Genomic DNA, 26,744 nt, shown 5'->3' on the forward strand with positions numbered 1-26,744 from the left:
CTGCCATACTACATATTGCGGGTTCACAAATACACAGGCCTCTGTCCTTACTCACGAGAGATGTGCTTACTGTTCTCCTTGCATGAGTGTGGGCTGTGCCCTACTCCTTCCTATCCAGAAGATGGCATCATTCTCCCACATGGTGAGAAATTCAAATTAAGTGTAACAAGAAATTAAGTAATTATTGCAGTTGCCATACTACATATTGAGGGTTCACAAATACACAGGCCACTGTCCTTACTCATGAGGCATGTGACTAATGAACAACCTATTCTAGGAAGGAGCTTTGGAGCTTCAAAGTGAAGCCCTAGAAAGAACCTCCTAGAGTCCCAAGTGCAGGTCAGGGCCAAGGCAGAGGTCACCAATCACTTTGGTATCCCAGGGTTCAGCACAGAGCCTGCCACCTGGTGGGTACCCAGTGAATACCGACTTGCAGAAACAAAGGAGAAGTGCTCTAAGGATTACAGTGACCTTAACCCTGGACATAGGAAGCTCATTACACCTGTAAGAAACATGTAGGTCTGCTCAGCCTTCTTTTGGGGACTAAATATCTTAAATTTTTTAATATTTTCAATGTTGTCACATTTCTTTGTCTCCTCTGGGGATTCTGAAGCTATCTTACATGGAATGAGGAGTGCCAGTACCACAGTTGATCAAAATAAGAACAAAGGTATTAGCCAGTTTGAATTTTGAGTAATCTTCCATTAAATGGGTATTTTGCCTGTGTATTAAGCGAAATCTGTTGTAGCAGATGTGATATGAGGGTTGTATACTATATAGTTCATTTTCTGAATGTTAGATTTATTTTCTTATGTCCAAGGGAATATGTAAGATATAGGCCATGTATGTGATTATTAGTTCCCATCTGGCCTGCAAGCACGTTGCTTAATTTGTGCTCAGTCTGTGCCTTCATTCAACTTGGTTTGTCTGCCTATCCTAGCACCTTTCCAACTTCTCAAGTTATGATTTTAATTCCACTGTTAAGTGGGTTGTCCACTCTACCTACCTGGACCCAGAATTGACAGGCACTTCCAAACCCAAGCAGCTACCAAAACCCATGATAAAAATGTTCTTGATGAGAAGTAAAATCAAGAATCAATAAATGGTATCAAACTAAAAAGTTTTTTTACAGCAAAGGAAACAATCGGAGTGTGAAGAGAGAGCCTACAGAGTGGAAAAAAAATATTTGTCTCCTGCACCTCAGACAGACAGAGTGTTAATTTTTAGGGTATACAAAGGATTCAAAACACCAAAAAAAAAAAAAAAAAAATCAACAACCTGATAAATAAACAGGCAAATGCTTCACAGAAGAACTACAAATGGCCAACAAATATATGAAAAAATGTTCAACATCTCTATCAATTAAAGAAATGCAAATTAAAACTACACTGAGATTTCATCTCACTCCAGGCAGAATGGCAATTATTAAGAATATAAGTGACAACAAATGTTGGTGAGGATGTTGGCGAAAAGGTGCATTTAAATATTGCTGGTAGAACTGGTGCAACCATTCTGGAAAGTAGTATGGAGATTCTTCAAAAAACTAGGAATGAAACCACCATTTGATCCAGTTATCTCACTCTTAGATATATATCCAAAGGAATTAAATCAGCATATTATAGTAACGCAGGCACATCGAAGTTTATAGCAGCTCAAATCACAATAGCTAAGCTATGGAACCAACCTAGATGCCCTTCAACAGATGAATAGATAAAGAAAATGTGGTATATATACACAATATAATATTATTCAGCCATAAAAAAGAATGACTATGATATTTGCCAGTAAATGGAAGGATCTGGAGACTACCATGCTAAGTGAAATAAGCCAATCCCAGAAAATCAAAGGTTGAATGTTCTTTCTGATATTTGGATGCTAACACACAACCATGGGGAGGGGGGATAGAAGTTCAGTGGCTTCAACAAAGGGGAATGAAGGGAAGGGAATAGAAATAGGAAAGACAGTGGAATGAATCTAACATGACTTTCATATGCCATATATGAATACATCACAGTGAATCCATATTGTGTAAGTCATAAGACTGGTATTCTAATTAATAATAAGATATATTCCAGGTATGTATAATATGTCAAAATATACTCTACTGTCATGTATAACTAAAAAGAATAAGTAAAAAATAGTTCTTGCTGTATTTTCTGTTATCCAGAAGTATCTTAAACACCAGATTGCAATTGTTTCTTTACCTTTACATCTTAGTTTTTAATGACAGCATTGGCCTAGAGCCCTGATTAAAGTGCTGATTTAGAATGGAGTATGCAGTGAAGTATGTTTACATTATCACTGGTTCATGTGTAGCAAAACAATCCTGCCTCTTGACAGGAAATAGAAAAGTGTTCATTAATAATTTAAAACAAAATTGCCCCAGATGACATGAATACACAGTCTTCATCGGCTTATAAATGGCAACAACACTAGTTCTCTGAATTCTATTATGAGTCAGGTCAGTTTTGTTTTCTTATTCTTAAAGTACCATCAATGTTTCCTTTAGTTTGGTCCTTAGATCAGCAGCACCTGGGAACTCATTAGAAAAGCAAATTTTTGTCCCCCACCCTGGAACCTACTGAATCTGGAACTGTAAGGATGAGACCCAGCAGCCTGTGTTTAATAATCCTGCAGGTGATTCTGCAAACAGATATGGTTTGAGGACCACTGACCCAACTCGCTATTCCAAGAAGCACCATCCATTCACCCTGGATAAACTTCATTGAACAACATGTTCCACTGAAATCATCCCGTGTTATTCCCTTTTAGATCTTAGATCTTTTCATCAACTATACTAAGATCACAGCTTTTTAGCTTATTATTTTTAAAATAAAAACAGGGTTTGGGGTGTAGCTCAGTGATAGAACACATATTTAGCATGCTTAGACCCTGGTTTCTATCCCCAGCACCTAAAAAAAAAAAAAAAAAAATGGTTTGGAAATCAGCCTGTATCCAGATCCCAGCTCAGCACTCCCAGGTGTGAGATCATGGCCAAACTGACTAATGCCTCTGAGCCTCAGATTTGGGGTTTATAATGGGAAGAGAGAGAGGAGGGAGGAAGTTCTACACAGACCTCCTAGGGCTGCTATGAAGATCTCATAAGCTAATGTACGTTTTGAACACAGTGGCTGGCACCCAGTAGGATCTCTCCTACTGTTATGGTTTGGATTTAAGATGCTTCCCCAAAACTCCCATGTTAATGCAGGAATGTTTGGAGGGGAAATGATGAGAGCTATGCTCTAATCAGTTCATCCTAGTTTGAATGGACAGACTGGGTGGTAACTGAAGGCAGGTGGGGCATGGCTGGAGGAGGAGGGTCACTGGAGGAGGTGCCATGGAAAGATGCATCTCTTGTGGCCCCTTGCCACCCCTCCACGCCACCCCCACTTCTTGATTCCTCCATAAGATGAGCAGCTTTCCTCTACTGGGCTTTTCCCCCATGATGTGCTGTTCACCTAGGACCCAGATGGAGTCATCCATCTATGGGTTGAGTCCTCTGAAACTAAGCACCCCCCAAAAACTTCCTCCTTTAAGTTGTTCCTGTCAGGCATTATGGTTATAGTGATGAAAAAGCTAACAAAAACACTTACTATTCATAATGTACTTACCAACTGCAGAGATTTTTTTCTTAACTGAAGCAAGGCACATTATAATAAAGGAAATGATCCTTACCTTTGATATCTAAAACTAAATTGGGCTTCAGTTTGCTGTGGATCCTGCCATCTGGCTTCATGCACCAGAACTGACTGTCAACACTCTGGTCCAGCGCCAGGCCCAGCTTTGAGCCAGATGTTACCAGGCTGCCCACAATTGTCAGGCAACAGTCTTCTGCTATCTGTGTAGTGGAAAAAACAAAGCACTAGAGAAAGAGATATATTCAAGTCTCACAGCAATTATTCCTCTGGTTTTTAAATTATCGTAGTTCCTGACTTCATTTATCCCACATGAAGTATTTCAGCTTTTAGCCAGAATAACTAGAACCAAACAACAAGTATTTATGTCCTTTATTTCAGATGATATGAGTAATGGAAAGTTCTCAATTCTTGTCCATCATAAGAGACTTCTGCCCTTGGCAAGACTCTGTATTACTGTTAAGACAAGTCTCAGGACATTAAAACTGCCCATTGGGATAGTTTTCCCTATTAGAAGTGACTGATCTGAGGCTGGGTCTGTCGTTCAATCTCTACCCTTCACCCCCACCCCACACACCTGCCACTGCTTGACGGACCTTCTGGTATATGACTGTACTTCTAATGCTATAGCACTGGAGTGGCTACTGTGTATTTTATCATTTTAAAACTTTTTTTTTTTTTTTTTTTTTTTGCGGTACTGGGGATCGAACTCAGGGCCTTGTGCTTGCGAGGCAAGCACTCTACCAGCTGAGCTATCTCCCCAGCCGCTGAGCTATTTCCCCAGCCCATTTTAAAACTTGAAATCACATTTATTAGCTTCTCTTGTCTTTCCTTCATGAGGAATGTCTAAAATTTCCTAAATAGGCATGCTATCAACTATAAAAAGAGAGAGAAGAAACTACAAGCTCACTAGAGGGTGTTTTAATGCATGTTTAAAAGTCTCCCTGAAATGAATCTACCCTTAATATATAAACATTGTATTATAGTCATATGTTCACATACCACTAACAGTGCAATAAAAGTAAATAAAATATTTTAAAAAGCTCATTAAAAGTGTACTGTTCTGGAATGGGGATGAAGCTCAGTAGTAAAGCACTTGCCTAACATGTGCCAAGCCCTGGGTTCAACCCCCAGCACCTGAATCAATCAAACAATCCATCAGTCACCAAATGTACTACTCTATGTCCAGATGAAAGCATTGTGATTGTGATCATCTGTAACACTTCACTTATCTCACTGACCTAATGAATTAAAAGTTTTTAAACAACATCACCGAAACATTGTTAGAAATAACTGCTGGAAGCAACATTTTCTTGCATTACTTAAGAATTCCAAGGTAGAAGTGGGCTTCTCTTCATGCTTCTATATTATAGCTACTTCTGTTTCTAGTGCTGCTGCTTCTGTGTGCGTCTAAACAGCACTTCTATTTACGAAATGATATTTCTCCCTCATGCATGGCAGACCCAATGAGCAAATGTGCTCCTCCCCATGAGACTGTGTACCTTCTGCTGACTCACAGACACCAAGTTTTTAAAATACCTGGAGCCAACCGTCAAGCCCATAAAGTCAAGGAGTAAAGAAGATACCTAAAATAGAAGCATGGGCTTCTCTCATAAAATCTGTCTACATTCAACTTTTAAATGTCTGTGGGGACAAGAGTGATGCAAGAAGGCGATGGGCCATCCTCCACTTCCCAGCATGTGACTATTAGGAAATGGGGGCTCCCACCCCCAGGGCCATCCTTTCACCCTTCATCTTATGCCGTGAGTTCTCCAAAACAGAAACAAACCAAAAGTGATTTCTATTGATGCACTTGGGCGAGAGTTTACTTTTACAATAAGTAGATTAAGGACAGGGGAAGAACAGCGATCATTTACTTTTTCTATTAAAAGATAGAAACCAAGTATAAATAGAATACTCTTTCTTGGATCAGTACTAGATTTACCTCCCATTTTAAGTTCCTGGGACTGATTCTATCAAAGTCGTGAAAAATTTTCATGAAAAAACAACAAAAAAAACCTTCCCATTTATTTGGAAGGTGTTCAGGAATCATGAGTAGTATCTACTTGAAGAAAGATCAAAAGCATGATAAAGGATGAATCACCTCCTGGCAAAGGTATTCCAGACCCCTGCCTAATCCAAAAGACTCACCCTGCATTTGATGCATCCTTCCTGATAAATCCAAATCTGATCATCAGCACCAACATCTTCCATGACCTGTATTCTAAGAAGCTTCAGATCCTCTAAGTTGCCATTGGTTGACATAAATAACCCTGTTGCTTTGTTTCGAAGTCTGAAATAAATTCGTTTCTAGAAGACAAAACCCCAGCAATAGTCATATACAAGCTGTGCTTTTAAAAGCACTGAATAAGCATTAATATTCAGAAGAAGCCAAAGTGAGGTATGGATAGGGATAATTACTATACTTGAGGTTTCAAGATTTTCTCAATGATAAGAGTTTGACAACATTTCAAAGTGCCAAGGGCAGCGAGCCTGCCTGTGAACTCACCAGAACTTGGGACATACCATTCATTGTCTTAAGTTGGTAGCATTTCTGAAGCAGCCACACCTCATGTTGCCCAAATATTGAGCACAAATACTGAGGGGGTACGGGACAAGCCAATTTCAAACTTTAGAAACTAAAAGTTAACTTGCACTTTCAAAAAAAATTTTTTCAGAGAAGATTCTATTCATGGCATGGAAAAGAAAAACATACCTGAACGAAAGGTCGTAGAGAACCTATTTGGCGACAGCCACTGAATTCATACCAACTAGGTACTTCTGCTGGTGACAATAGGAACTGTCGACCTCTGTAATTGCCATATTCATAAGTAATCCATCTGGTTGTGGGGGAAAAGGAGATAACCATAAGAAATGGAAATTTCCATTTGACAATAGGCCCTACAATTACATCTATTTTTAGAATGCTTTCAAATTCTGGACTGAACTTTATACTTTAAATATACATTGATGGAGGGACAAAACTATTTTCTAGAATACCTAAAGCAGCCATTTTTTGACAAATAGCAGATTTTTGGTATAGTCTTGAAAAAAATAGATAATCTTTTTCCTCCAATGAAACAATGAAATAAAGATAGTCTTTTAGCAGGACTTCCTGAGAGCTGTTCATAAAACAGTCTCAGTTTATGGATCTTTATAAATAAATAGTTAATATTTGCAAAGCTCTTAGTATGCAGCATTAGTAAGTGGTGAGGATTAAATAAAAAATAAATTCTTGTTTAAAACAAGAATAAAATCCACACAAATGTTAAAAAGATACTCAAGTTCCTTCCCTGCAAATGCTAGAGCAGCACACTCCATGGACTGACGGGGGGCAACCCCCTGGCCCTCTTCCATCGCTGACACACCAAGGGAGAAGTCATCTAATCCTGTCCTGGCATACTAAAATGTTATTTTAGCCATCTCATCTTAAAATATTCATTAGAAACTATTGAAAAAAATCACCCATAATTCTCTTTTTTAAAATAACTGTAGTTCCCTCTAACATTTGATGCATACAGATAGATGATACTTATCCTTTTTTTTTTTTTTTTTTTTTTTTGTAGCAGGGATTGAACCCAGTGGTGCTTAACTACTGAGCGACATCCCCAGCCCTTCTAATTTTTTTTTATTTTGAGACAGGGTCTGGCTGAGTTGTTTAGGGCCTCGCTAAGTTGATACGGCTGGCTTTGAACTTGTGATTCCCCTGCTTCAGCCTCCGGAGTCATTGGGATTACAGGTGTGTGCCACCACACCCAGCTACTTATTCATTTTTATGTCCTATTCAATTTCAAAATTAGTCAAAGTTGAAAAAAAAAATTCCCATCTGTCAGTTACTTCTAGTCAAAGGAAAAGCTTAAGCTTTAGCTCCAAAATCAAAGGACTTGGTCTTTCAAAGGAATGAGAAAAATAAGCTCTTCTCTCTCTCATTCTCTCTCTTGCTAAAAAAAAAGGATGCCCCATAAAATTTGCTGAGCACTTGTGTGCTAAGTATTCCCCTAGTGACTTCACGGGGTGTTAGCAATCCTTACCTGAAGCTAAAAATTCAGATAAGGAGATGAAAGATAGTTTATATATGGCTTTTCCAACCAAGAAAAGTGTCATTATTAACACTTACAGAAAAGGAGGAGCTCTATGTTCATTCATTTAAGGTAACAAAGGAAAGAGGAAAATTTGACCAAACAATTTTTGTAAGGCAGGCACAGAGAAACAAATACCACATGATCTCACTTCTGTGTGAAATTTAACACAGTTGAACTCTTAGAAGTAGAGAGTAGAAAGGAAGTTACCACAGGCAGCAGATGGAGGGAGGGGTGAACTGTTGGTCAGTGTATACAAAGCTACAGTTAGGAACAGGTAGGAGGAATAAGTTTTGTTATGCATAACAAGGTAACTTCAGTGAAGAATAATGTGTATTTCAAAACAGCTAACAAAGGATTTTAAATTAAGTTTCTCAAAACAGAGAAATGATAAATATTTGAGGTTATAGATACACTAATCACTCTTCGTTAGTCATCTCACAATGTATGCATGTATCAAAACATCACTTTGTACCCATAAATATATTCAATTATCTCAATTTTTTAAATGTTTTAAATTTAATTTAAAATATTATCTTTTTTTGCCAGGTGTGGAGGCACACGACTATAGTCCCAGCTACTCAGGAAGTTAAGATGGGAGGATCCCTTGAGTCCAGAAGTTCAGGGCCAGCCTGGGCAACACAGTGAGACCTGCCTCTTTAAGGGAAAAAAAAAAAATCTATTTTATTGAATTAACAAGTAGGCAACTCACTTACATGCCACCAATAACCTGAACAGAGCGTATTTGTGTGTTGAATCCCAGGGATTGGAGATTAACTGTCTCTGCATTAAGTTCAATCTTTTTTCCTTTGAAGTTTTCTCTTTCAAAAAGAATAATTGTTGGTTCAGAAAATTCCTGTTTGAAAGCAAAAATAGTATTCTGTTATTCATCTGTTAATAATTGGAAGCTTATGTGAAAATCATCTAGATACAAGGACAAAGCACAAGACTGCCAGATGTGGCTGGCTCATAAACTCCCTTTCCTGGGAAACCTGGATGTCTACATGCTCCAAAGCTGAAGGGAACGCATACAGGGGATGAGTTTCCCCACTGCACAGAAAGGCAGGTCCATGTCAATCACATTAAAAAGAGGGGGAAAGATCCCAGTCAGGGATCTTTTTTTGCCAGGTGTGCAAAAAAAAAAAGAAAGAAAAAAAAAAATGGGTATGTGCATGGAATGCCAACACTTTTGACAGAATTTATTTTCAACTTGGCCTTTTTCCATGGGACAAATGGAGGCTAAAGAGCCATGAACATAAATGGCAAGGAACAGAGGACTATGGCAGTCTGATGTCAGTGGCACAGTAGTGTTCCTGGTTAAGGAGATGTTCCCTTGTAGCCATTTTCAAATGTCTCTCTCTCTCTCTCTTTTTTTTTTTTTTTTCTGTTTTGTTAATAAGATTAGGATTCTGTATGCTCATGCTCCCAAACCTTCCTGTAGGCTTCATTGTCTAGAGGAAAGAAAACAGGATGGAAGCCCCAGTTTCAAACTGTCAATCATTTTAAAGAGCACAACAACATGTAAGTTCACTGATTTCAGAAAAATGAAACGTTGGCAGCTTCTGTTTGTTTTCAAATTACAGACCCTTATGACCCTAGACTAAGCTCTAATGATAATATTCCTAAGATCATAAATGATACATCAAAAAAGTAGGTGGGGATTACAATTATTTCCCCACCTGCCTAAAGTTCTGTGGCAAGGGTGCGGCACTTTACTGCTTCATTTATGTGGATATGCCCCGACATGTAGGAAAGATTTCGTCCATCAGTCAACACAGCAGATTAGTGTGTGGAGGTGGTTTGCATGGTCTAGGAATTAGGTTATATAAAACATACAAGGAGGAAGCAAGACAAAAATTGTAGTCATCTGACTACTTTGCACGTTTACCGCACTTTTCTCTAAAATGGCATGCCCCAAATGTTCCAAACAGTCAAGGTTAATATCAAAATGGATTAAACAATTCTGAAGTATCAAATTACAATTAAAAATGTAATTAAAAATAGGGCTGGGGATGCAAACTCCATAGTAAGATGCTTTTAGCATGCAACAAGGCCCCCAGTTTGATTCCAAGCACTGCCTACACACAAAAATGTATAGTCTTAATATGGATAAAAATGTGTTTCCTCACAATCAAAACTTAAAAGGACATCATCTATAAGTGTTTGAGTGATGTGAATATAGATGCCAAGCTCTGGTTGAGGAATGGCATTTGAAAACCTCAAAATATATAATTGAAGGTAGCTTTTAGAATTCTAAGCAGGTTAACTATCAGAAAGTCTTATTTCATTACCTGAAAGCTAATGAATCTTACCACATCATTCCACATTTCACCGATACTATTTTCATGTCTTTCAATAACATTTTATTATTTAAACAGACAGGCAAGGATAATATAAAGCCAACTCACATATTTTTCCTACCTTTAAAATCATCAGCTACATATGTTTAAAGCTTTTTATGAGATCAGTTACCAAGGAACTAATAAAAATTTCCAAAACTGCAGACACACTTAGACTTAAATATCCAAACATTATCTTGCAGTTGTGTTGTTTTGAGTATTGCTTGGACCACATCAAAATGGAAAATTTCTGTTCTAAAGGGGGCACTATAACCTGGATTAACACACAGAAGTCATTTGATTGAAAATTTCTCAAACAAGAGTAATAGTCTAAAAAACTACCAGGAATTTCTGCAGATCAGTAAAAACAATAAAAGACAGGAAATCAAATAAAGAGCAGGACAAAGGATATAAATGGGCAATTTACCAATCAGAATATGACAAATAAATTATATGATACAACTTCACTAACAGCGATGTACAAATCAACCCAACAATGAGATAAAACTTTCTACCCATTCCATCAAACTGACATGAGAATGAGACTACAGTCTCAGAGACCATGTGGGAAGCAGGAACCACAGTGCAGAGAAGTGGTGGGACCTGGCAGCACTAAGTGACACCCTGCACTTCCACTCCCTGGTCAGCCCCAGAGGCTCCCACAGTCCGCAGGATAAGCATATGAGGATTCTGTAAGTAACACAGGGTGGTGGAACACTTGTACCTATCCAAATGCACATACGGCAACACGGGGTGTTAAATAGTTTCATTTATAGGCATAAGGTTTATATGAATTGAAAGCCTAAGAACAGAACTTTTAAAAACATACATTTTATAAGCATATCCAAGCTATGTTCCAAAATCACACTGTAATGGGTGCCTGTGAATAGAGATATGATAGGAAATGGGGAAAAACAACACAGGAGAGGGTCCTTGAATTAATCCATGATGACGGTGGCCCGTGACTAACCTAACACCCTGCCTCTGAAGACTCAATAAATAGCAAAGGTTCCTACGTTAGATATATAAAGAGACCAAAAGTGACAAAGTGGAAAGCTGGCTGCAACTGTTTTCTTGTCTTCAACTTTAATCCCCAACTACGCTCTAGGTGCTGGTTTCCTCGCTCTAACCATCAGCTGTGCGGGCCATACATTTCTGAAACCCTGTGTTCACACTGACGCACTTACCACATCTATAAAACGAAGAGACTTGAAAGTTGCTCCGGGCAGGCATCCCATTGCAGAGAGACAAGGATAGTGGCCTTCTTCCAACACGTACTGATTGCCAGAGAAATTTTCTCCATCATATGCAACCCAGCTACAGTAGGAAAAACCACATACACAATATGTAATTTGAGCATTTCTACTCTATAAGTCTGATTTTTAGAGGCAGCCTGCTATGACAAACATGAGGCTTCTGGCTAACTGTTCATTCTTCAAAAATATCTGGATATACTTACTGCATTTAATCTCATGACAAATTAATATTCATAAGTCAACTAGTTTTGCATTTTGAAAATAAAACTTCCTTCTCCGTGGAATGACCCCTGATTTTACTTCCCACCTCCCAGCCTTCCTTGCTTCTCTCACAGGTGCCAGCTTTTCCCAGCCAATGGTAGCCTAGGAGTCTCCTATAATAATTTTTCTTCAACCATCATAGCTGTCAGTCACCAAGGTCTATTGACATCCTCCCAAAATTTCTCTCACACTTCCCTTTACTCTTTACCCTCATTTCCAACACCTCTGCACTGGGCCAGGACTCAAAAATATCACAGTGACTTAGACAAGTCACTTGTCCTCTCAAGGTCTCAGGATTATTGATAAAATGGTGATGCATCATGCGTCCCGAGAAGTTGTCCCCACACCCCCTAAATTCGACAAATGCTCATTGAGGACAATTGCATGTCAGGCATTTTCCTTATCTAGAGACACAGGAGAGAACAAAACAAATCCCTGCTCTCCTTAAGTTTATGTTCTAGAGAGTTGAGAAAGGCAATGAAACCATGTGCACGTCTGGAAGGAATACATGAATCAGCGGGGATAAGGAGGAACAGGGATGGGTTGGAGCTAAGCAGCTCTGAAGCTGCTTACATCAGTGTATGTATCTGAATGTGAAGCCAGTGCTCTTTCACTGATGCTAAATGGTATGGTAGTGCTGCTTAGATCATAAAGAATGAAGAATTAAAGGAACCATTACCATGATCATTAGACTTAATTCCTCATCAATTCTTGTACATACTGCTCCAACATTTTCCTGATCAAGTTTCCCAGACCTCAGACTCTCCCTTCTTTAATGAAGCTCTGGTAAAACCATTGTTTTCAGCATGGCCCATTGAGCCTATAGCCTTTCCCATCTTGTGTTTCCTATGGCATTCATAGAACTGAATATTTGCTTAGGGGGAGTCTTCACAGCCTGAGTCCGCCCTCCCAGCCCAGGCTGGCTTCACTTCTTTCCTACAAAAGGCTCCAGCTAGGGAGGATGTTGTGCTCCTGGATCAGCATACACACCAACTCCACTCCAGTCACGTACTTTTCTTCATCTGCCTAGTGTGCAGTGTGCCTATCCTATTCTTATCTGCCTGTAAAACAATCTACCTTTCAAGGTACCTTGAAGAGTATCTAGAGTTCAGCTCTCCTTTTATAGATGAGAGAGCAGGAATTTGGAGTACAGAACTTGAAATGAATTCCTTGTACACTGAGATGATCTTCAACTTCTCAACCACTCTCATGTCCAGATCCTCTGGCACCTAGCACTCAGATGCTGCAAAATGTATTTCCAAACTAAGATGGTGGCTTCATATAGTGCCAGGCACCTGATGATTATTGCAAAATTGACATGTGAATCCTATTTTACCCCAGTGATTCCCACTCTGCAACTCCATTGCTTTGCTCACCTCCCTCCTAAAACTCTGCAGGACTTGGTAGAAAATGAATCATCAATTTGATTTGTTGTCTCTTCAAAACTTTGACTTTGACCTTGAAATTGTGGTTCCGAAAACAAGTGAATCTTCGAAAAAGCAAACAGAACACACAAAATTATTTCCCTAAAATATGTTAACATATTCAGCTTTTGAATTGATGACCCAAACCTGACCTACTAACCTGTTACAGCAAACTGGTATGAATTTTATAAATCCTTTAATTTTCTACTTCTATATGAATGATCAATTAGAAACATGTTGGCTGTGCCATTCATGACTATTTAATTCAGAGACATCAAAGGACAATCCATCAACAGAGGCAACTTTCTATAGAACACCCTGTTGTTAACAAGCCATGAGGCATTTTAAAGCTTTATTGTGGCCAAAAGTAATTGTTCATTAGTTCTAACATTAATAATAAACTGTATTTTGGAAACATATAGTATAGTTTTCCTCCCTCTCAATGGAAGATACTTGCTGACTTATTAGAATCATTCATATGCCAATAAAGGAGACTACAGTGGTGTTTGTACCTCTGTAATTATGGTTGTCTGAACATTTCCATTAAAAAGCCTAAATAACAAATTTAACACTGCAGTTGGTTTAAGAGTCTGCAATCAAAAGGCTTGAGCGAGACCATATAAAATATTTGTCTAATGCAGACACAGCAAATATGAAAATTCATTTTGCCATTTATCATAACTATATGCTATTGTTTGAAATATTTATCTAAGTATATTAATGTAAACTGATTCAATGTAATAATATAAAGTTTAGCTTTACATATTAATTTACATGATAAGAGTATAAGAAAAATTTGATGGGTCAGTGCTACCAATCAAGTCTTAAAGTTAACATGTCTTATTTTTAAAATACAACTGATGTACATAAAGCCTTAATCCCTAGCACAATAAGGAGAAAAGGGAGAAGAAAGAAGAGGAAAAGAAAACAAAAAAATACAACTAGGTTTTCCTACATAAAAATGGGTAAATTAACAAAATGTCCCACATATCTGACATTTAACACGTAAGTTCAGCTTTTCAGTGAAAGGTCCCTTAATTATTTAAAAAATGGAATATTTTTTGAATTACCTGGTTTCGTCTCCTTGGGCCAGTGAAAGAATCCTAAAAATTTTTAAAAGGAAGAGAAAAAGAAATGAATAGATCAGTTTTCTCTTCCAGATCATTAGCAATTACTGCTAAAATAACCTCAGCTATTTGCTATAGTAGTCAACAGTGTGTGAACCAGAAGCACACATTATGGAAATCCAAAATTAATACAATAAATATTCTCATACAAATAAATAAGTCCTTACCAAACATATGGGTTGGACAGAAGAAATCTTACAATTTTTGCCTCCCCAGTCCTCAAAACTGGTGTAAAAGCCTTTGTCCAGAACATACTGTTCTCCAGTGAAGTCAGGATTTTCATAGGCTACCCATCTAAAGAAACAAAAACAGTGATTGTTATCACTCCTATTTTTACATATAAAACTGTCATACAAATATGGGTAAATAAGGATCATGTGGAAAACTTCATTTGTTTTACTAATCCATGACCTTAATGTTTCTGATTCTCCATTAATCTTTAGGAATGGATTTGTTCACATGAGAGATCAAAATGGTAGGCAAAGTCTAAAAAGTCCCAGCTACTCAGGATGCTTAGGTGAGGGTCATTTAAGCCCAGGAGTTCAAGACCAGCCTGGGCAAGACAGTGAGACTTCCATTCCCGAAAGACACAAAAAGCAAAAAAGAAATGATAGGCAAAAAAGTATCTTTATATGAACTCTATGGTGTCCTTACTTATCAAATCCCTATTCCTTGAGGAAGCTCCAATAAGGGTATTTCTCTGTATTTTCCTAATTCTTTTCTAAGGAAACAAACTGAACTTTAAAGAAGAACCTATTTATTTTAATAAGCAAACAAGAATTCTTTTTGTTATCAACATTAAATATTTTTGCAGAAATATTTTAACAAGAAGTTATGTCTCTGCTACACAACAAAACACATTGAAAAAGTCAACTGCTAAAAAAAAAAAAGCGGCTAATTAAGATTTTGTTTCGAATATTATTTCCAGCATGATACAATGGTATAATAAGCAAAACTGAACAAACTCACAGAAATACTCAAAACAAATCTCTTGTGAATGTTTTCATTTGTTATCTTTTCAGTGATCTAAACTTGGAGAGGAAAATCAACAAAACTAACTATTCCTATGTTATTTCCTATCAAAGATAAAGTCCTTGAAGGGAAAACAGTTTTTCAATTCTGTTGTATTCAAGAGCGATTCAGTTAATTCATTGCTCTAATGATCCATGGCTTAGAGGAATAAGCCTCTGGTATTGCATTCAGAACTTTCCAAGTGCTTTCACATCTACTAAAGCACACTTACCAAAGGCAGTGCTGGTGTGCCCAGTTTACAGATGGGGAAAATCTAAAGACACAGGAAAGTTCATTCATCATACATTCAATAAACACTGCCTGACCTTTTGCCATGTGCCAGGAACCAGACTGGCACTAAGAATACAATGAAAAAAGACAAAATCCCTACCCTCAAAAGTTCATAGATGGGTAAGAAGCATGACAAGGAATTATTTGCTGCTGCTTGTTCTGAATGGGAAGTGACCCTCCAAGATGACACAATTAACCAGGGGCCAGAGCATGACCAAACCTGAGATAGCTCCCCAGGCTCTCTTTGCTTTGCCACCCACCTGCCATGTGCTCTGTGAAGTTTCCTTCCATTTACTTTTCTATTAAAGCATACTGAAAGCAGTCTGCAAACTTCATAAATAAAACAGATTCAGATTTTACTTTACTAAAGGCCAATTTAAACAAAAGTGTAAGCCCAGACATCACCAGGAAATGAACAGCCACCAAGGAGAAAAAGAACGCTGCAGAAATCTCCACTGGTAGTTCGTGCCTGCACGCTCACCTCTGGCCACCTGACAGAAACTGCTATAAACGCCAGTCCCGGGCTCTTTCAGAAAATACGGCCACCCCATTTCTGAGCTTCCTTAGCAGTTTTTAAAACCTACTTATTACCATTATGAGGAATTAGGAGACCTTGTTCCAGCTGTGGTCAAGACATTAACTTTCAGGTGACTTTGAAGAGGTCCCTTAAGCTTTGTGAAAGTGTGTATTTTCATTTATAAGTTAGGGAGTTGGCTAAGATCCCAGAACTGACCTGGTGAGGTCACAGGGCACATGGGTACCTGTAGTGCTGCCTCTGCACATGCAGCCTGTGGCTAACCACACGCTGGGCACTGACAGCCACAGAAGCAGGGTGCTGTTAGGTGTGTGTGTTGGGGGGGGGGGTCTGTTTAGCAAGGAAATCTTAAAAAACAAAATAGGACTTTAAAAAAGAAAAGAAGGAAAAATTTAAATGAAAATTAAATTAAAAAGTCATATCTCAAAAATGTTCCCAGTACGGCCTTTATAGCAAATTAGAGAACAAAGAGCTAAAAGGCTTTTTATTCCACCTCAATGTATAGAGGCAAAAAGTCAGTAAAGAGGGAGAGATAGAAGAACGCTCCACAGGAAAGCAGGTAGTCACTGAGCCAGCCTGGGAGAAGTTTCTCAATTCTTTTTTTTTTTTTTTTTTTCTTTTCTTTAAGAAGTATGAGTACTCCAATTCCCTATAAAACTAAAATAAACTACATGTAAGTAAACACACCACACCCAGGTAAGCCCATCTAAATCACCAAAGTTGAAACAGGAAAAAACAATTTATGACGATGCTGCTTGAATTCAGGCTGCTGCTGTTCTCCAAGATGCAGCCCCAGCCAGAATCCATGAACTGTGTGTACGAAGGGGTTCCGGGGAGGGAGAAGAAACCCAAACATGCCTTCTGAGGTGAGCATCTACTAAGACTTGGGACTCAAGAAAATCCCATTCTGGGTCTGGGGATGTGGCTCAGTGGTGGAGTGTTTGCCTTGCATGTATGAAGCCCTGGGTTCAATCCCCAGCACCACCAAAAAGAGAAAGAAAAAAAAAGATATGCCATACTGGCCTTATTCAAATGTATTCTGTACATGTGACTCAGGATGCCTCTGTTTAAAGGCTGGCGGGGGGCAGGAGAGAGGCAGGAGCAAGTGCTAGCAGGTCCTGGCCTAGTGGGCACAATGGCTCAGAATTACCAAACCTACCCTTCTGTAGTAGGCCAAAGGAAAAAGAATTAAAGACAACGGCCTAATTATTTTTATCTAAGCTCCAGAAATACTTCATTTTGCTCTTAGTTTTTAATAAAATTAGCACAGACTCCATTATTTAAGCAAGAGTATAGCACAGAACTAGAAACTGATAAGCAGAATTGTGTAAAGGAGTTTCTTTTGACTTCCCAATAAGAAATGGAATCCAGTTCCTCAAAACCTCAACTCCAGATCTCATGAGCATCCTTCCTGAAGGCTGTCTCTGTTTCAGAGCTAATAATGAGCTTCCTACCCAGGGAATTTGTTACCTGTGAGTTTCCTGGGAGATCCTTTCACAGAGTAAGAATTTCAAAAGTTTTATTTTTTCTATTGTTCTGACTTTGAATCACTGGAACAAACTAAAGAAATAAAGAACCAACTAACATGCTTATTTACCAATAAAAATAAAGCCATTAAAAATAAAACTTCTTTTCTTTGAAACTATAAAAATGAATAGACTAGTCTTCTTCATTTTGGCATATCTTACCCTTCCCATCCTGAAGGCCTAACTCCCTTCCCATCCTGCAAGGCCTAACTCCCGTCCTAATTCCTCCAGGCCCGAAATTAATCTCTTTCTGCTGTGCAGAGCATTTAATCTCCACCTGTTGGTAGCAATGATTATGTTTTATATAAATACTGTAACTTTTGTAAGGACATAATGTAGTGCTTTTGCACATGATAGACCTCAATATATATTTGTCAAATGATAAAAGGGCATGAAATAATAAGGAGGCAGCTGGTCCTGGTAAGTACAGAAGCCCTGCCTCATCCAACGCATTAAAAGGAAGTAGTGTGTGTGTGTGTGTGTGTGTGTGTGTGTGGTGTGCACATGTGTGCCTCCCTTCAGCTTCCCCCAACACCAAAACTCAACTGCTGCAATGAGAAAAAAACCCCAAGCCAGGAAATACAACTAGAAATTACTAATAATAGAAACATATAAAAGCCACATTTTATAAAGGAAACCAATTTCAAGTAAGCAGGGACTGGGTAAAAAGGAAAGGAGACTGGCTCAGGGCATAGTAATTCCACCTGTGCTAACAGCATAATCTTCATAAATGCATAATCTACATAAAAGGGAATGCTACCCAGCATCCTCTGGCCTCCTTTGCTAGGGTGAATGACTGACTTATGACTAATCTACATGACACTGTTGGATCCCCTGCTTCAGTCATTCCTGAAGCAAAATCTTCTCCAGGGCGTTTCAGTTAGCTAAGCCAAAATTTTTATCATTTGAACCAACTGAGCTTGGCTCACAGTTACTGGCCTCTTGACTGGTCATCTTTCAATAAAATCTTGATTTACCATTAATAAAGCATTGAATTGCTGACTCCAGGCAGATTGAAACAATTATTTTTATGTACAAATAATAGTGAAGAAACACTGGAGCAGGTGTAGGAACATGGGAGAACATGAGACTTTGTTCCACCCTTGGGTTTCTAATGTTAGATTACCAATTATTTGATTTCCATCTAAAGAAATTCATGACCTTTCCATGCAGATACCCAAAAGCCTACACAAACATTTTATTACACGTTACATGAGGTTTTTGTTGTTGATATTATTTGTTCTGTAGTACTGGGGACTGAACCCACCGACTCTCTACAACTGAGGTACATCCCCACCCCTTTTCATCACACTAAGTTGACAAGGCCGGCCTTGATCTTGCAATCCTCCTGCCTTAGCCCCCCAAATGGCTGGGATTATAGGGGTACACCATGGAGTTTGGCTATGAGAAATATTTTAAAGCAGCTACAAAAAGGCATGGCAGTAAATATTAAGGGACTGAGTTAAAGGTTAACTGTTGAGATATTTACTCAGTAGCCTCTTCTGGGTCACGGTCTTATTAGTTTAACACAAACTAAGGCAGAACCCAGTTTAAAATCCCAAATTGATTATTTCACTTACACTCCACTCAGCACATTAATAGACTGTGTCTTCACTCCATATCCAGTCTCCTTTAAATTAGCAACAATTCCTAACACATCAATACTGGAACCTTTGGATCCAAAGTTTTTTTCACTGTACATAATCATGTGAGCATTTGAAAAATCCTGTTGAGAAAAAAAAATTCAAAATTCAAGGGTAGTCATTTATTATTTTAAAACAAAAAACAAAAAACTAGTTATTAGCTTTCCTTTAGCTTACCCCTAATACAGGTCGTAAGGACTGAAGCTCTCCATTATAACCTCCCCAGTCTTTCCAGTCCTTGTATTCTCCTTCTTCTAGCAAATACTGATGACCTGCAAATCCAGGCTTCTCATAGGCAACCCAACTGCAATTGAAAGAACAGGCATAGAGCAGTGATTTTTCAGACATCTCTCCCCATGCACACATCAGTTTCACTGACAAATACCTATGTTTATAAAACTAGATACAAAGTTATGTGTTACTACTGGAATTCTCTAAAATTTAGGAAAATATGTTGAAGAAAACAGCCTAAGACTACAGGGGTGTGAGGGTGTGTGTGTGTGTGTGTTTCAGCTGACTCAAATGAACCCCAGCAAGTAAAACTGGATAGACTTTCCTATAGTAATAATTCAAATATTAAGAGTTTTTGGTCAGCTAGGGTTGTAGCTCAGTGGTAGAGAGAGCACTTGCCTAGCATGTGTGAGGCACTGGGTTTGATCCCCAGCACCACATAAAAATAAATAAATAAAATAAAGGCATTGTGTCTATTTACAACTAAAAAATATATATATTTTTAAAAAAGAGTTTTTGACTATTTCTAAGACCAGTTCCAGTGTATACATCTAGAGTAAATGGGTAAGATCTATAAAATACAAAAGATCATAAAAATTAGAAAGCAAACTATAATAGTTCAGTAGTTTGGAGCATAATTCTAATAAACAAGATTGCAGGTTTGATCAGTCTGGATGGGTCAGTGACCAACCTTGCCGTATGACCTCCTGCCTCTTTCTCAAGTGAAGATCATAATGGGTGAGATACAGGTGTGGGTAGAGCTACTGAAATTCATCACAGCATAGAATTGGAAATATAACCTTTAGTAGGGAGATAGGACACATTTATTACTTGTTTAAGGGAAAAAGAAATTGTTCTAGTTATGCCTGTCTACTTACATGCCTCTTAGAACTTTCATAGACCCCACTGACGAAAGGGGCAAGTAACCATCTCCAGTCACTTCTGTCTCCCCAGTGACAACATTACACAGTTCTGTTTCTAGTTCCATACATTTTCCTTCAAAGAAAGGCTTTTCATAAATAACAACCTACAAAAGAAATGAGATAGACCAGTACTTTGTAAGAAATTAAATATCTCAACAGTTAAACATGAAATCAGTCACTTAATATCACTAAGTCCTGGAACACAGATTAAAATTTTCTAATCATATTTTTAAAAATTAGCTAAATAATAACATCTGATAATATAGTTTTTTTTTTTAAAAAAAAAGCACTAGGTTTTTTATTTTTGTTTTTGTTTTTGTTTTCCTGATGTGAAATAGCACAGAGCCAGAGCATAAAAGATAGTTTTTAAATCATGGGTTTTTGTTCAATGTTGAGAACTGATATTTAGAACTTTGCTTAGGACAAACTCAGGAATCAGAATTCTAAAGTTGCTTTAAAATTTTTTAAATCTATACCATCAAACTATGTGGCTAGATGTAGGAAATAGGAATAAGAGCGTTGGGGAGTAGGGAGAATTTATCTTGAAAGTTTCTTCTTGGCTAACTAGCAAGCAGCAATAGGCCCTGCAATTAGTAAATACAACTAAAAATTATACATTGAAGACCACAGTGAATCTTTTGAGTCAGCTACACGTATAGTTAATGATAATTGTGCCATTAGCAGCATTTTCCAGCCTGAAGGATAGCACATGTAAGTTGGGACATCTTCCTTTGGGGACAACCATGTGTGATGGAGCTTTATATGTGAAGTCACACAAGCATCATCTTCATGGAGATGGAGTGGAATCACACACACACACACACACACACACACACACACACACACACACACACATTTACCTTTGGATCTGTCGGGAATTCAACTTTACGTCCACCCTGAAGAGAAAAATAACGTAGAAAACTGGTTTGTGATTGCTTCCTTAGCATTTTATGTTACCCACAGAAGCTGCACCTCATGGTGTGATTATATCCCAGTTTGTTTTAATGTATGTGAGCTAGTGCTAAAATTACCAACAAAGCAATGAGAACAGCCTAGATAGCCTAGAACAGACCCACATAGTGGTCTGCATGCTCAATGTGTACATAAAGTATGTTTTTGTTTATATTTAACTGAGAAAATTTCTCATTAAGAAAAATCTGTATTTCTCACTTCTCTTAAAAAACAATCCTAAAATCTGACATCTCTGGACCTAAACTTACACTAGCAACAACCTTCACGTTCTGCACGAAGCTCAGCCTTCAGCAAAACACAGGTTGGGGTTTGCTGTCCCACCTACCCACTGTGGTTGAACTCTCAGCCAGTCTCACCCATTTGTATTTCCTGCCTGGTCACTGAAAGTATTTGATTTTGCAACCTACAACCTACAAAACTATTGAAATTTATACCAGAAGATCTGGAGGATTCTTGAAATTATAAACTATTAGATAAGACTATTAGAGAAAATTTAAAACATCCCAGTCAGGCATGGTGGCACACATCTATAATCCAGCAACTCAGGTGGAAGGTTCGCAGGTTGGAGTCCCCACAAATGTTTAGGGAGCACCTACAACATAGCACACACTGTGTCCCATGAGGGTACAAGGGAGACACAGCCAAACCTACAGTCTCTCCCAAGCAGAAGAGACAAAAAACAAGGCAAAATACAAGGATAAGGTAGAGGAAATACAAAGCTAAGGCCAATCTTCAGGAGGACAACTCTCACTGGGACATCCAGCCCCAGGCCCTCCCTGCCCAAGTGCCACCCAGCTGAGTCTCCTGTCACAATTGGCTTGTCCTCGGAGTGTCCTGCCCTTTCAGAGCTCTGCACTCTGGCTCACTCAGTCCTTTCTCTGGCACCTCCACCTAAAATAATCCTGCTCATGACTTAAGACTCAACCTGATTTACCATGAAGCTTCCCTAGTTGCCCCCCTTCTCTGTCACATCAACCAGAAGTTGCAATTTTATTTATCTTTCCTCCTGTTTTTCCACGCACATTTAATCCTTCACTTTCTTCACTTTCTACACCAGGCTGATGCTTTGTGCACACATCTGCAGGCTTGCAAAGCTGAGGATGCCTTGGAGGCAAAAGGCAGAGTCTTATCCACTTCTTAATCTGTAGCACCTAGCAAGTTATCATTCCTATTATTTCTATCCAGCAATGGGTCCCATCCACTACAGGTTTGTTTTTTAAAAGCCAGTTTTGTTGCTTCAACATCACATCCTATGAATTATCAACGTCAAGCTGACAGAGAGTCACTGCCTTCAAGAACAGCATGTTTGATTACCATTTTCAGAGGCCTCATGGACCCAATGTATGCTTCCTCTGTATCCCAGAAGGATAAGTCAGGGTATACACCAGGTTCCAAGATGAAAGGGATACCTTGAAATCCAGGCTCTTCATAAATCAGCCATCTAAATAAACACAAGAGGAAGAAAGAAACAGACAACTCATATGAAAGTAGTTTACTTCAGTTTTTCCTCTCTCTGGTACAAAGGGCTCCAGTGGCAAGAGGGAAAAGGAACAGAGGATGTGGCCCCATACAAACGTACGGTTGCAGTTAGCTGTCAGTATCAGGAGGAGCAAGCTGTGCTCTCTCCCCTTCCTGATCTTCTTACTTTTCTAGTTGGCTGGCTCTGCCTACTTACTTTTAATTGATATGATTAATTGCTTCCAACTATAAATATCTCTATTACTTCCAAGTAATAAAAGTAGTTATCTTTTTGCACTGTATTTGGAGAGGCCCTCTTGGGAAATCGCAAGGCCTGTTTTAAAAGGAAACCCCTCATTTGTAATCTGAGACTGGGGTGTGCCACCTAATCATTTTTCATGGTGTCAAAATTAATACTAGCTAACATCCCCCTCGAGCTCCTAAGGAGTGCTGCCCAGAATTTCATCTAATCCTCACAACAATGCTACCAGGAAGAAATACTTTTGTCCCCATTTTACAGATGAAGTTAAGTAAATCACCCCAGGCCACACAGCTGTATATGCCAAAGGCAAGGCTGATCAAAGCTGACTCCAGAACCAAGCTTCTAATCATTTTTTTATGGTATTATTTTTCTCACTGCAGACAGGGCACCAAACATAATTTACTCTCTTCACAGGTACTCAGGATCATCACCGTGAGCATACTTAATGCACAGTGATGTCCCCGGGGGCTCTCAAGGTCTGTAGGGCTGCTTGCTCCCAGCCTGCAAAGGTTTTTGAATTCTTGGTTCTGATTTTAATGACCGTGCAATACCACACCCTTCTATTGGGCTTGTCAGCTGTCACTTCTGCTCCAGTCAGGGAACCAGCAGCCCCACCCTCCTCTCCTGTGCTAAAAGCAGGAAACCATAAAATCATGCCTGTTAGAACTGCCTCTGAAGCCTTCAAGGTCTGCTAAATTTGCTCATTCCAGAAAGGGCTCTGGGAAGGTGAGGCTGCAGGAGAAGTGACTTTTAGATGAAGGTGTGTTAAGGTATCTTTCATGAACCTAGACTTCTTAGAGATCACTTAAGCTCTCCAATCTGTTATGTGTTATACCCCCCAGACACCATCAAGAACAGGATGACCCTAAATGAAATCTTCTACCAGCAAATTGAGCCTCTTAGCTTTTCTCTTCTTTGCAGTTTGGGCTTAAGCCATGATTTTTAGTGATTTTTTTTTCTTAAAGATTCCCCTGGGTAAATCAGTAACTTTAGACTCACTAATTATACAGGGATTTACAACTAGAATCCTACCCAAGACCTTTCAACACACACCAAGGAATGTTGGGAGGCCAGGGGTGGTTTACTAGTGGGGATCAAAGCTAATCTACAGTGTTAGAAGTCAGGGCAATATCAGATGTGGGGGTGAGCAGGGCGGGGAGGGGGCATGAATGAGGGAGCTTCTGAGGTGCTAGAATATTCTATGTTTTGATCTGGTGATGGTTACACTTATGTATTCACTTTCTGAAAATTCACTTAGCTTATGCACTTATGTATATCTTTTTGTACAAATGTTGTGCTTCAAAATAAATTAACTGAAGGAAAAGAGGCTTGTCTTTTCAATACCACTGTAATGCCCCTAAACCACAAGCAAACAGAGGCTGAAAAGGCAATACTTTCAACTTCCTTATGTTTAAAGCATGACCGTTAAGGATGCATTATGTATTTTTTGAAGTTCAAAGCTACACGTGGATTCTGTGCCTTAACTAATGGGAGTTGTACAATAAATTCTGTTATTATGCTAACGAGAAGTTCAACTCCTTCATAAGTGAAGGGGCTTAATTTTTCATAAACAGGATATATGGTCATGAAAAAGTTATTCTAAAATTCTGAAATAATGTTTACCCAAGTATCCTTTTTATTAGGTCTTTCCTTCTACTATTTTTGAGTTCTGAAGGAATTTATTCATCTGAAACTAAAATTTCATCTTCCTGGAAGCATGTGGGTAAGTCATATAACATTTACAGAAGGAAGAAATTTGGGGTAAGAGGGGATAGTGCTTAAAAAAACAAAACAAAACCTGAAGACATAAACTGTTATATTTGAAAAGACTGAATTCTAAGGGTACTTCCTTGGCAAGGAAGCCTGCTGGGTAACTCAGACATTTATGACACAGCATGATTCATTTTGTTCCAATAAGATAAAGTATTCATGAGGCTATCAGGAAAGGGGGAAATTATCTTCAGGCAATGTTATTTCAATTTCTAAAGGTGTTCTTTCTCTTTTCCTGTGCATTTAGGTAATGAGCTTTTGATAATATACAAAAAGAAATACTACTTTATAGTTGTGCTTAAACTGTGCAACTATAAAGCATGAGTTTCTTTTTTAACAAACATAAATGTATGCAAATATATTAATGACAAACACATGGATATTGCTGAATAATAATAGTCATTCATATGCATATGAAAAATATCTGTGCAATTATTCTTTTAGAAATACCCTTTGAGTCATCTAAGAATAAATTCAGTCCTGTCTTATCCGCTTGTTCTTAAATAAGTAACTTGAAAGTACCACCTAGAAAGCAAAGTTGAACATATAGCACTTCCACCTGGATCCTAAGACATGGCTGAACATAATCATTGGCCATTTACAGAAACCAACGAGATACTTAAATACGAATTAAGTATGAATGTGCCAAGCTTGAGATTATTCAAAAGAAATGGGCTATGAATCTCAAAGGAAAAATACATATTCTCTAATACAGCCAACCTAAGTTCTTTTAACAAGTCAGTGGCAAGGAAAATAGAGATGGGGTACTTCAGAGATTAAAAGAGACTTATGAGACAGGACAGTCAAACATATTTATATGACTTTGAATCCTGATTTTTAAAAAAGAATTTAACATTTAATTTTTATTTATTCATTTTTATATGATGCTGAGGATTGAACCCAGCGCCTCACCAGTGCTAGGCAAGCACTCTACCACTGAGCTACAACCCCAGCCCTGAATCCTGGTTTTAAAACATAAAATCAAACAACTCTAAAAGACATTCCTGAGGCATTGGGAAAATGTGGTTATGGCCATAGATTACATATTATCATAGATATGGTACTAATTTTCTTAAGTATGACAAGGATAGCTAGGCAGGAGAATGTTACTGCAAAGAATTTCAGGCTGAAATCAGTACAAGTGAAGGGATGTAATAGCTGCAACTTAGTGTCAAGTGCTCAGAAAAAGATAACATAAACATGGTAAAATATTACCCATCATTGAATCTGGTGGATGACATGTGGGTTTTTTTTTTTATTAAAAATCATAAATTTACATAGGGCAATGTTGCTTGATTCATTCTGTTATTTTTTTCCCTTCCCCCCCACCCCTCCCACCCCTCTTTTCCCTCTATACAGTCTTTCCTTCCTCCATTCTTATCCCTAACCCTAAACCTAACCCTAACCCTAATGCTAACGCCTCCTACCCCCCATTATATGTGACATGTGGGTTTTTATTGAACTATTCTTTCTACTTTTGTATATGTTCGAAACCTTTCTAATAACAATTGGGCTCTGAGGGCTGGGGGTGTAACTCAGTGGTAAAATACTTGCTAAACATGCATGAGGCCTTGGACTCCATCCTCAGTACCACCAAAACAGAAAAACTGAGCTTCAATATGATATACTCCACAATGAAATATACATAAGGAATATTACACAGTAATGAAAAAGAACAAAATAGAGGTATATTAGTCAATATGGGGCATCTTAGGAGAGAGGTTAGGTATGGGAATCGGGCTGGGACCAAGGTAGGTGACAACTTTCTGCCACAGTGCTGGTGACGGCCTAAGTCACGAGCTAGCTGGTGGGCCCATGGGGTCTTATTTCATTATTAGGCTCCATCATTCATGTGTGTGTGTGTGTGTGTGTGTGTGTGTGTGTGTGTGTGTGTATGTGTGTATGTATTCTTCTGTATATATTAACTATTTCATAATAAAAAAGATCAAAGAATGGCCAGTGAAAAACAGCCCCTTCACTTCAGAATATCTGTGTCCTAGA

The 26,744-nt window shown here is 38.4% G+C and overlaps 1 protein-coding gene across 3 annotated transcripts in view; it reads right to left on the reverse strand.

Annotated features, from left to right (window-relative positions):
- The window catches only part of CRYBG1 (crystallin beta-gamma domain containing 1), a 226,187-nt gene that overhangs the window by 4,118 nt on the left and 195,325 nt on the right, over positions 1-26,744 (reverse strand). For all 3 annotated transcript variants that reach the window (XM_079149028.1, XM_079149030.1, XM_079149029.1), the window contains 13 exons: positions 22,568-22,694; positions 21,142-21,177; positions 20,237-20,385; positions 19,305-19,431; positions 19,065-19,210; positions 14,289-14,415; positions 14,065-14,097; positions 12,947-13,059; positions 11,241-11,370; positions 8,431-8,570; positions 6,352-6,475; positions 5,787-5,945; positions 3,676-3,838 (listed from right to left, as the gene is read on the reverse strand). In XM_079149028.1, coding sequence (XP_079005154.1) covers positions 3,676-3,838; positions 5,787-5,945; positions 6,352-6,475; positions 8,431-8,570; positions 11,241-11,370; positions 12,947-13,059; positions 14,065-14,097; positions 14,289-14,415; positions 19,065-19,210; positions 19,305-19,431; positions 20,237-20,385; positions 21,142-21,177; positions 22,568-22,694 — 1,574 coding nt within the window. The remainder of the gene's footprint in view (positions 1-3,675; positions 3,839-5,786; positions 5,946-6,351; positions 6,476-8,430; positions 8,571-11,240; positions 11,371-12,946; positions 13,060-14,064; positions 14,098-14,288; positions 14,416-19,064; positions 19,211-19,304; positions 19,432-20,236; positions 20,386-21,141; positions 21,178-22,567; positions 22,695-26,744) is intronic.

Source organism: Sciurus vulgaris (genome assembly GCF_902686455.1).
Source record: "Sciurus vulgaris genome assembly, chromosome: 7".
Lineage (NCBI taxonomy): Eukaryota > Metazoa > Chordata > Mammalia > Rodentia > Sciuridae > Sciurus > Sciurus vulgaris.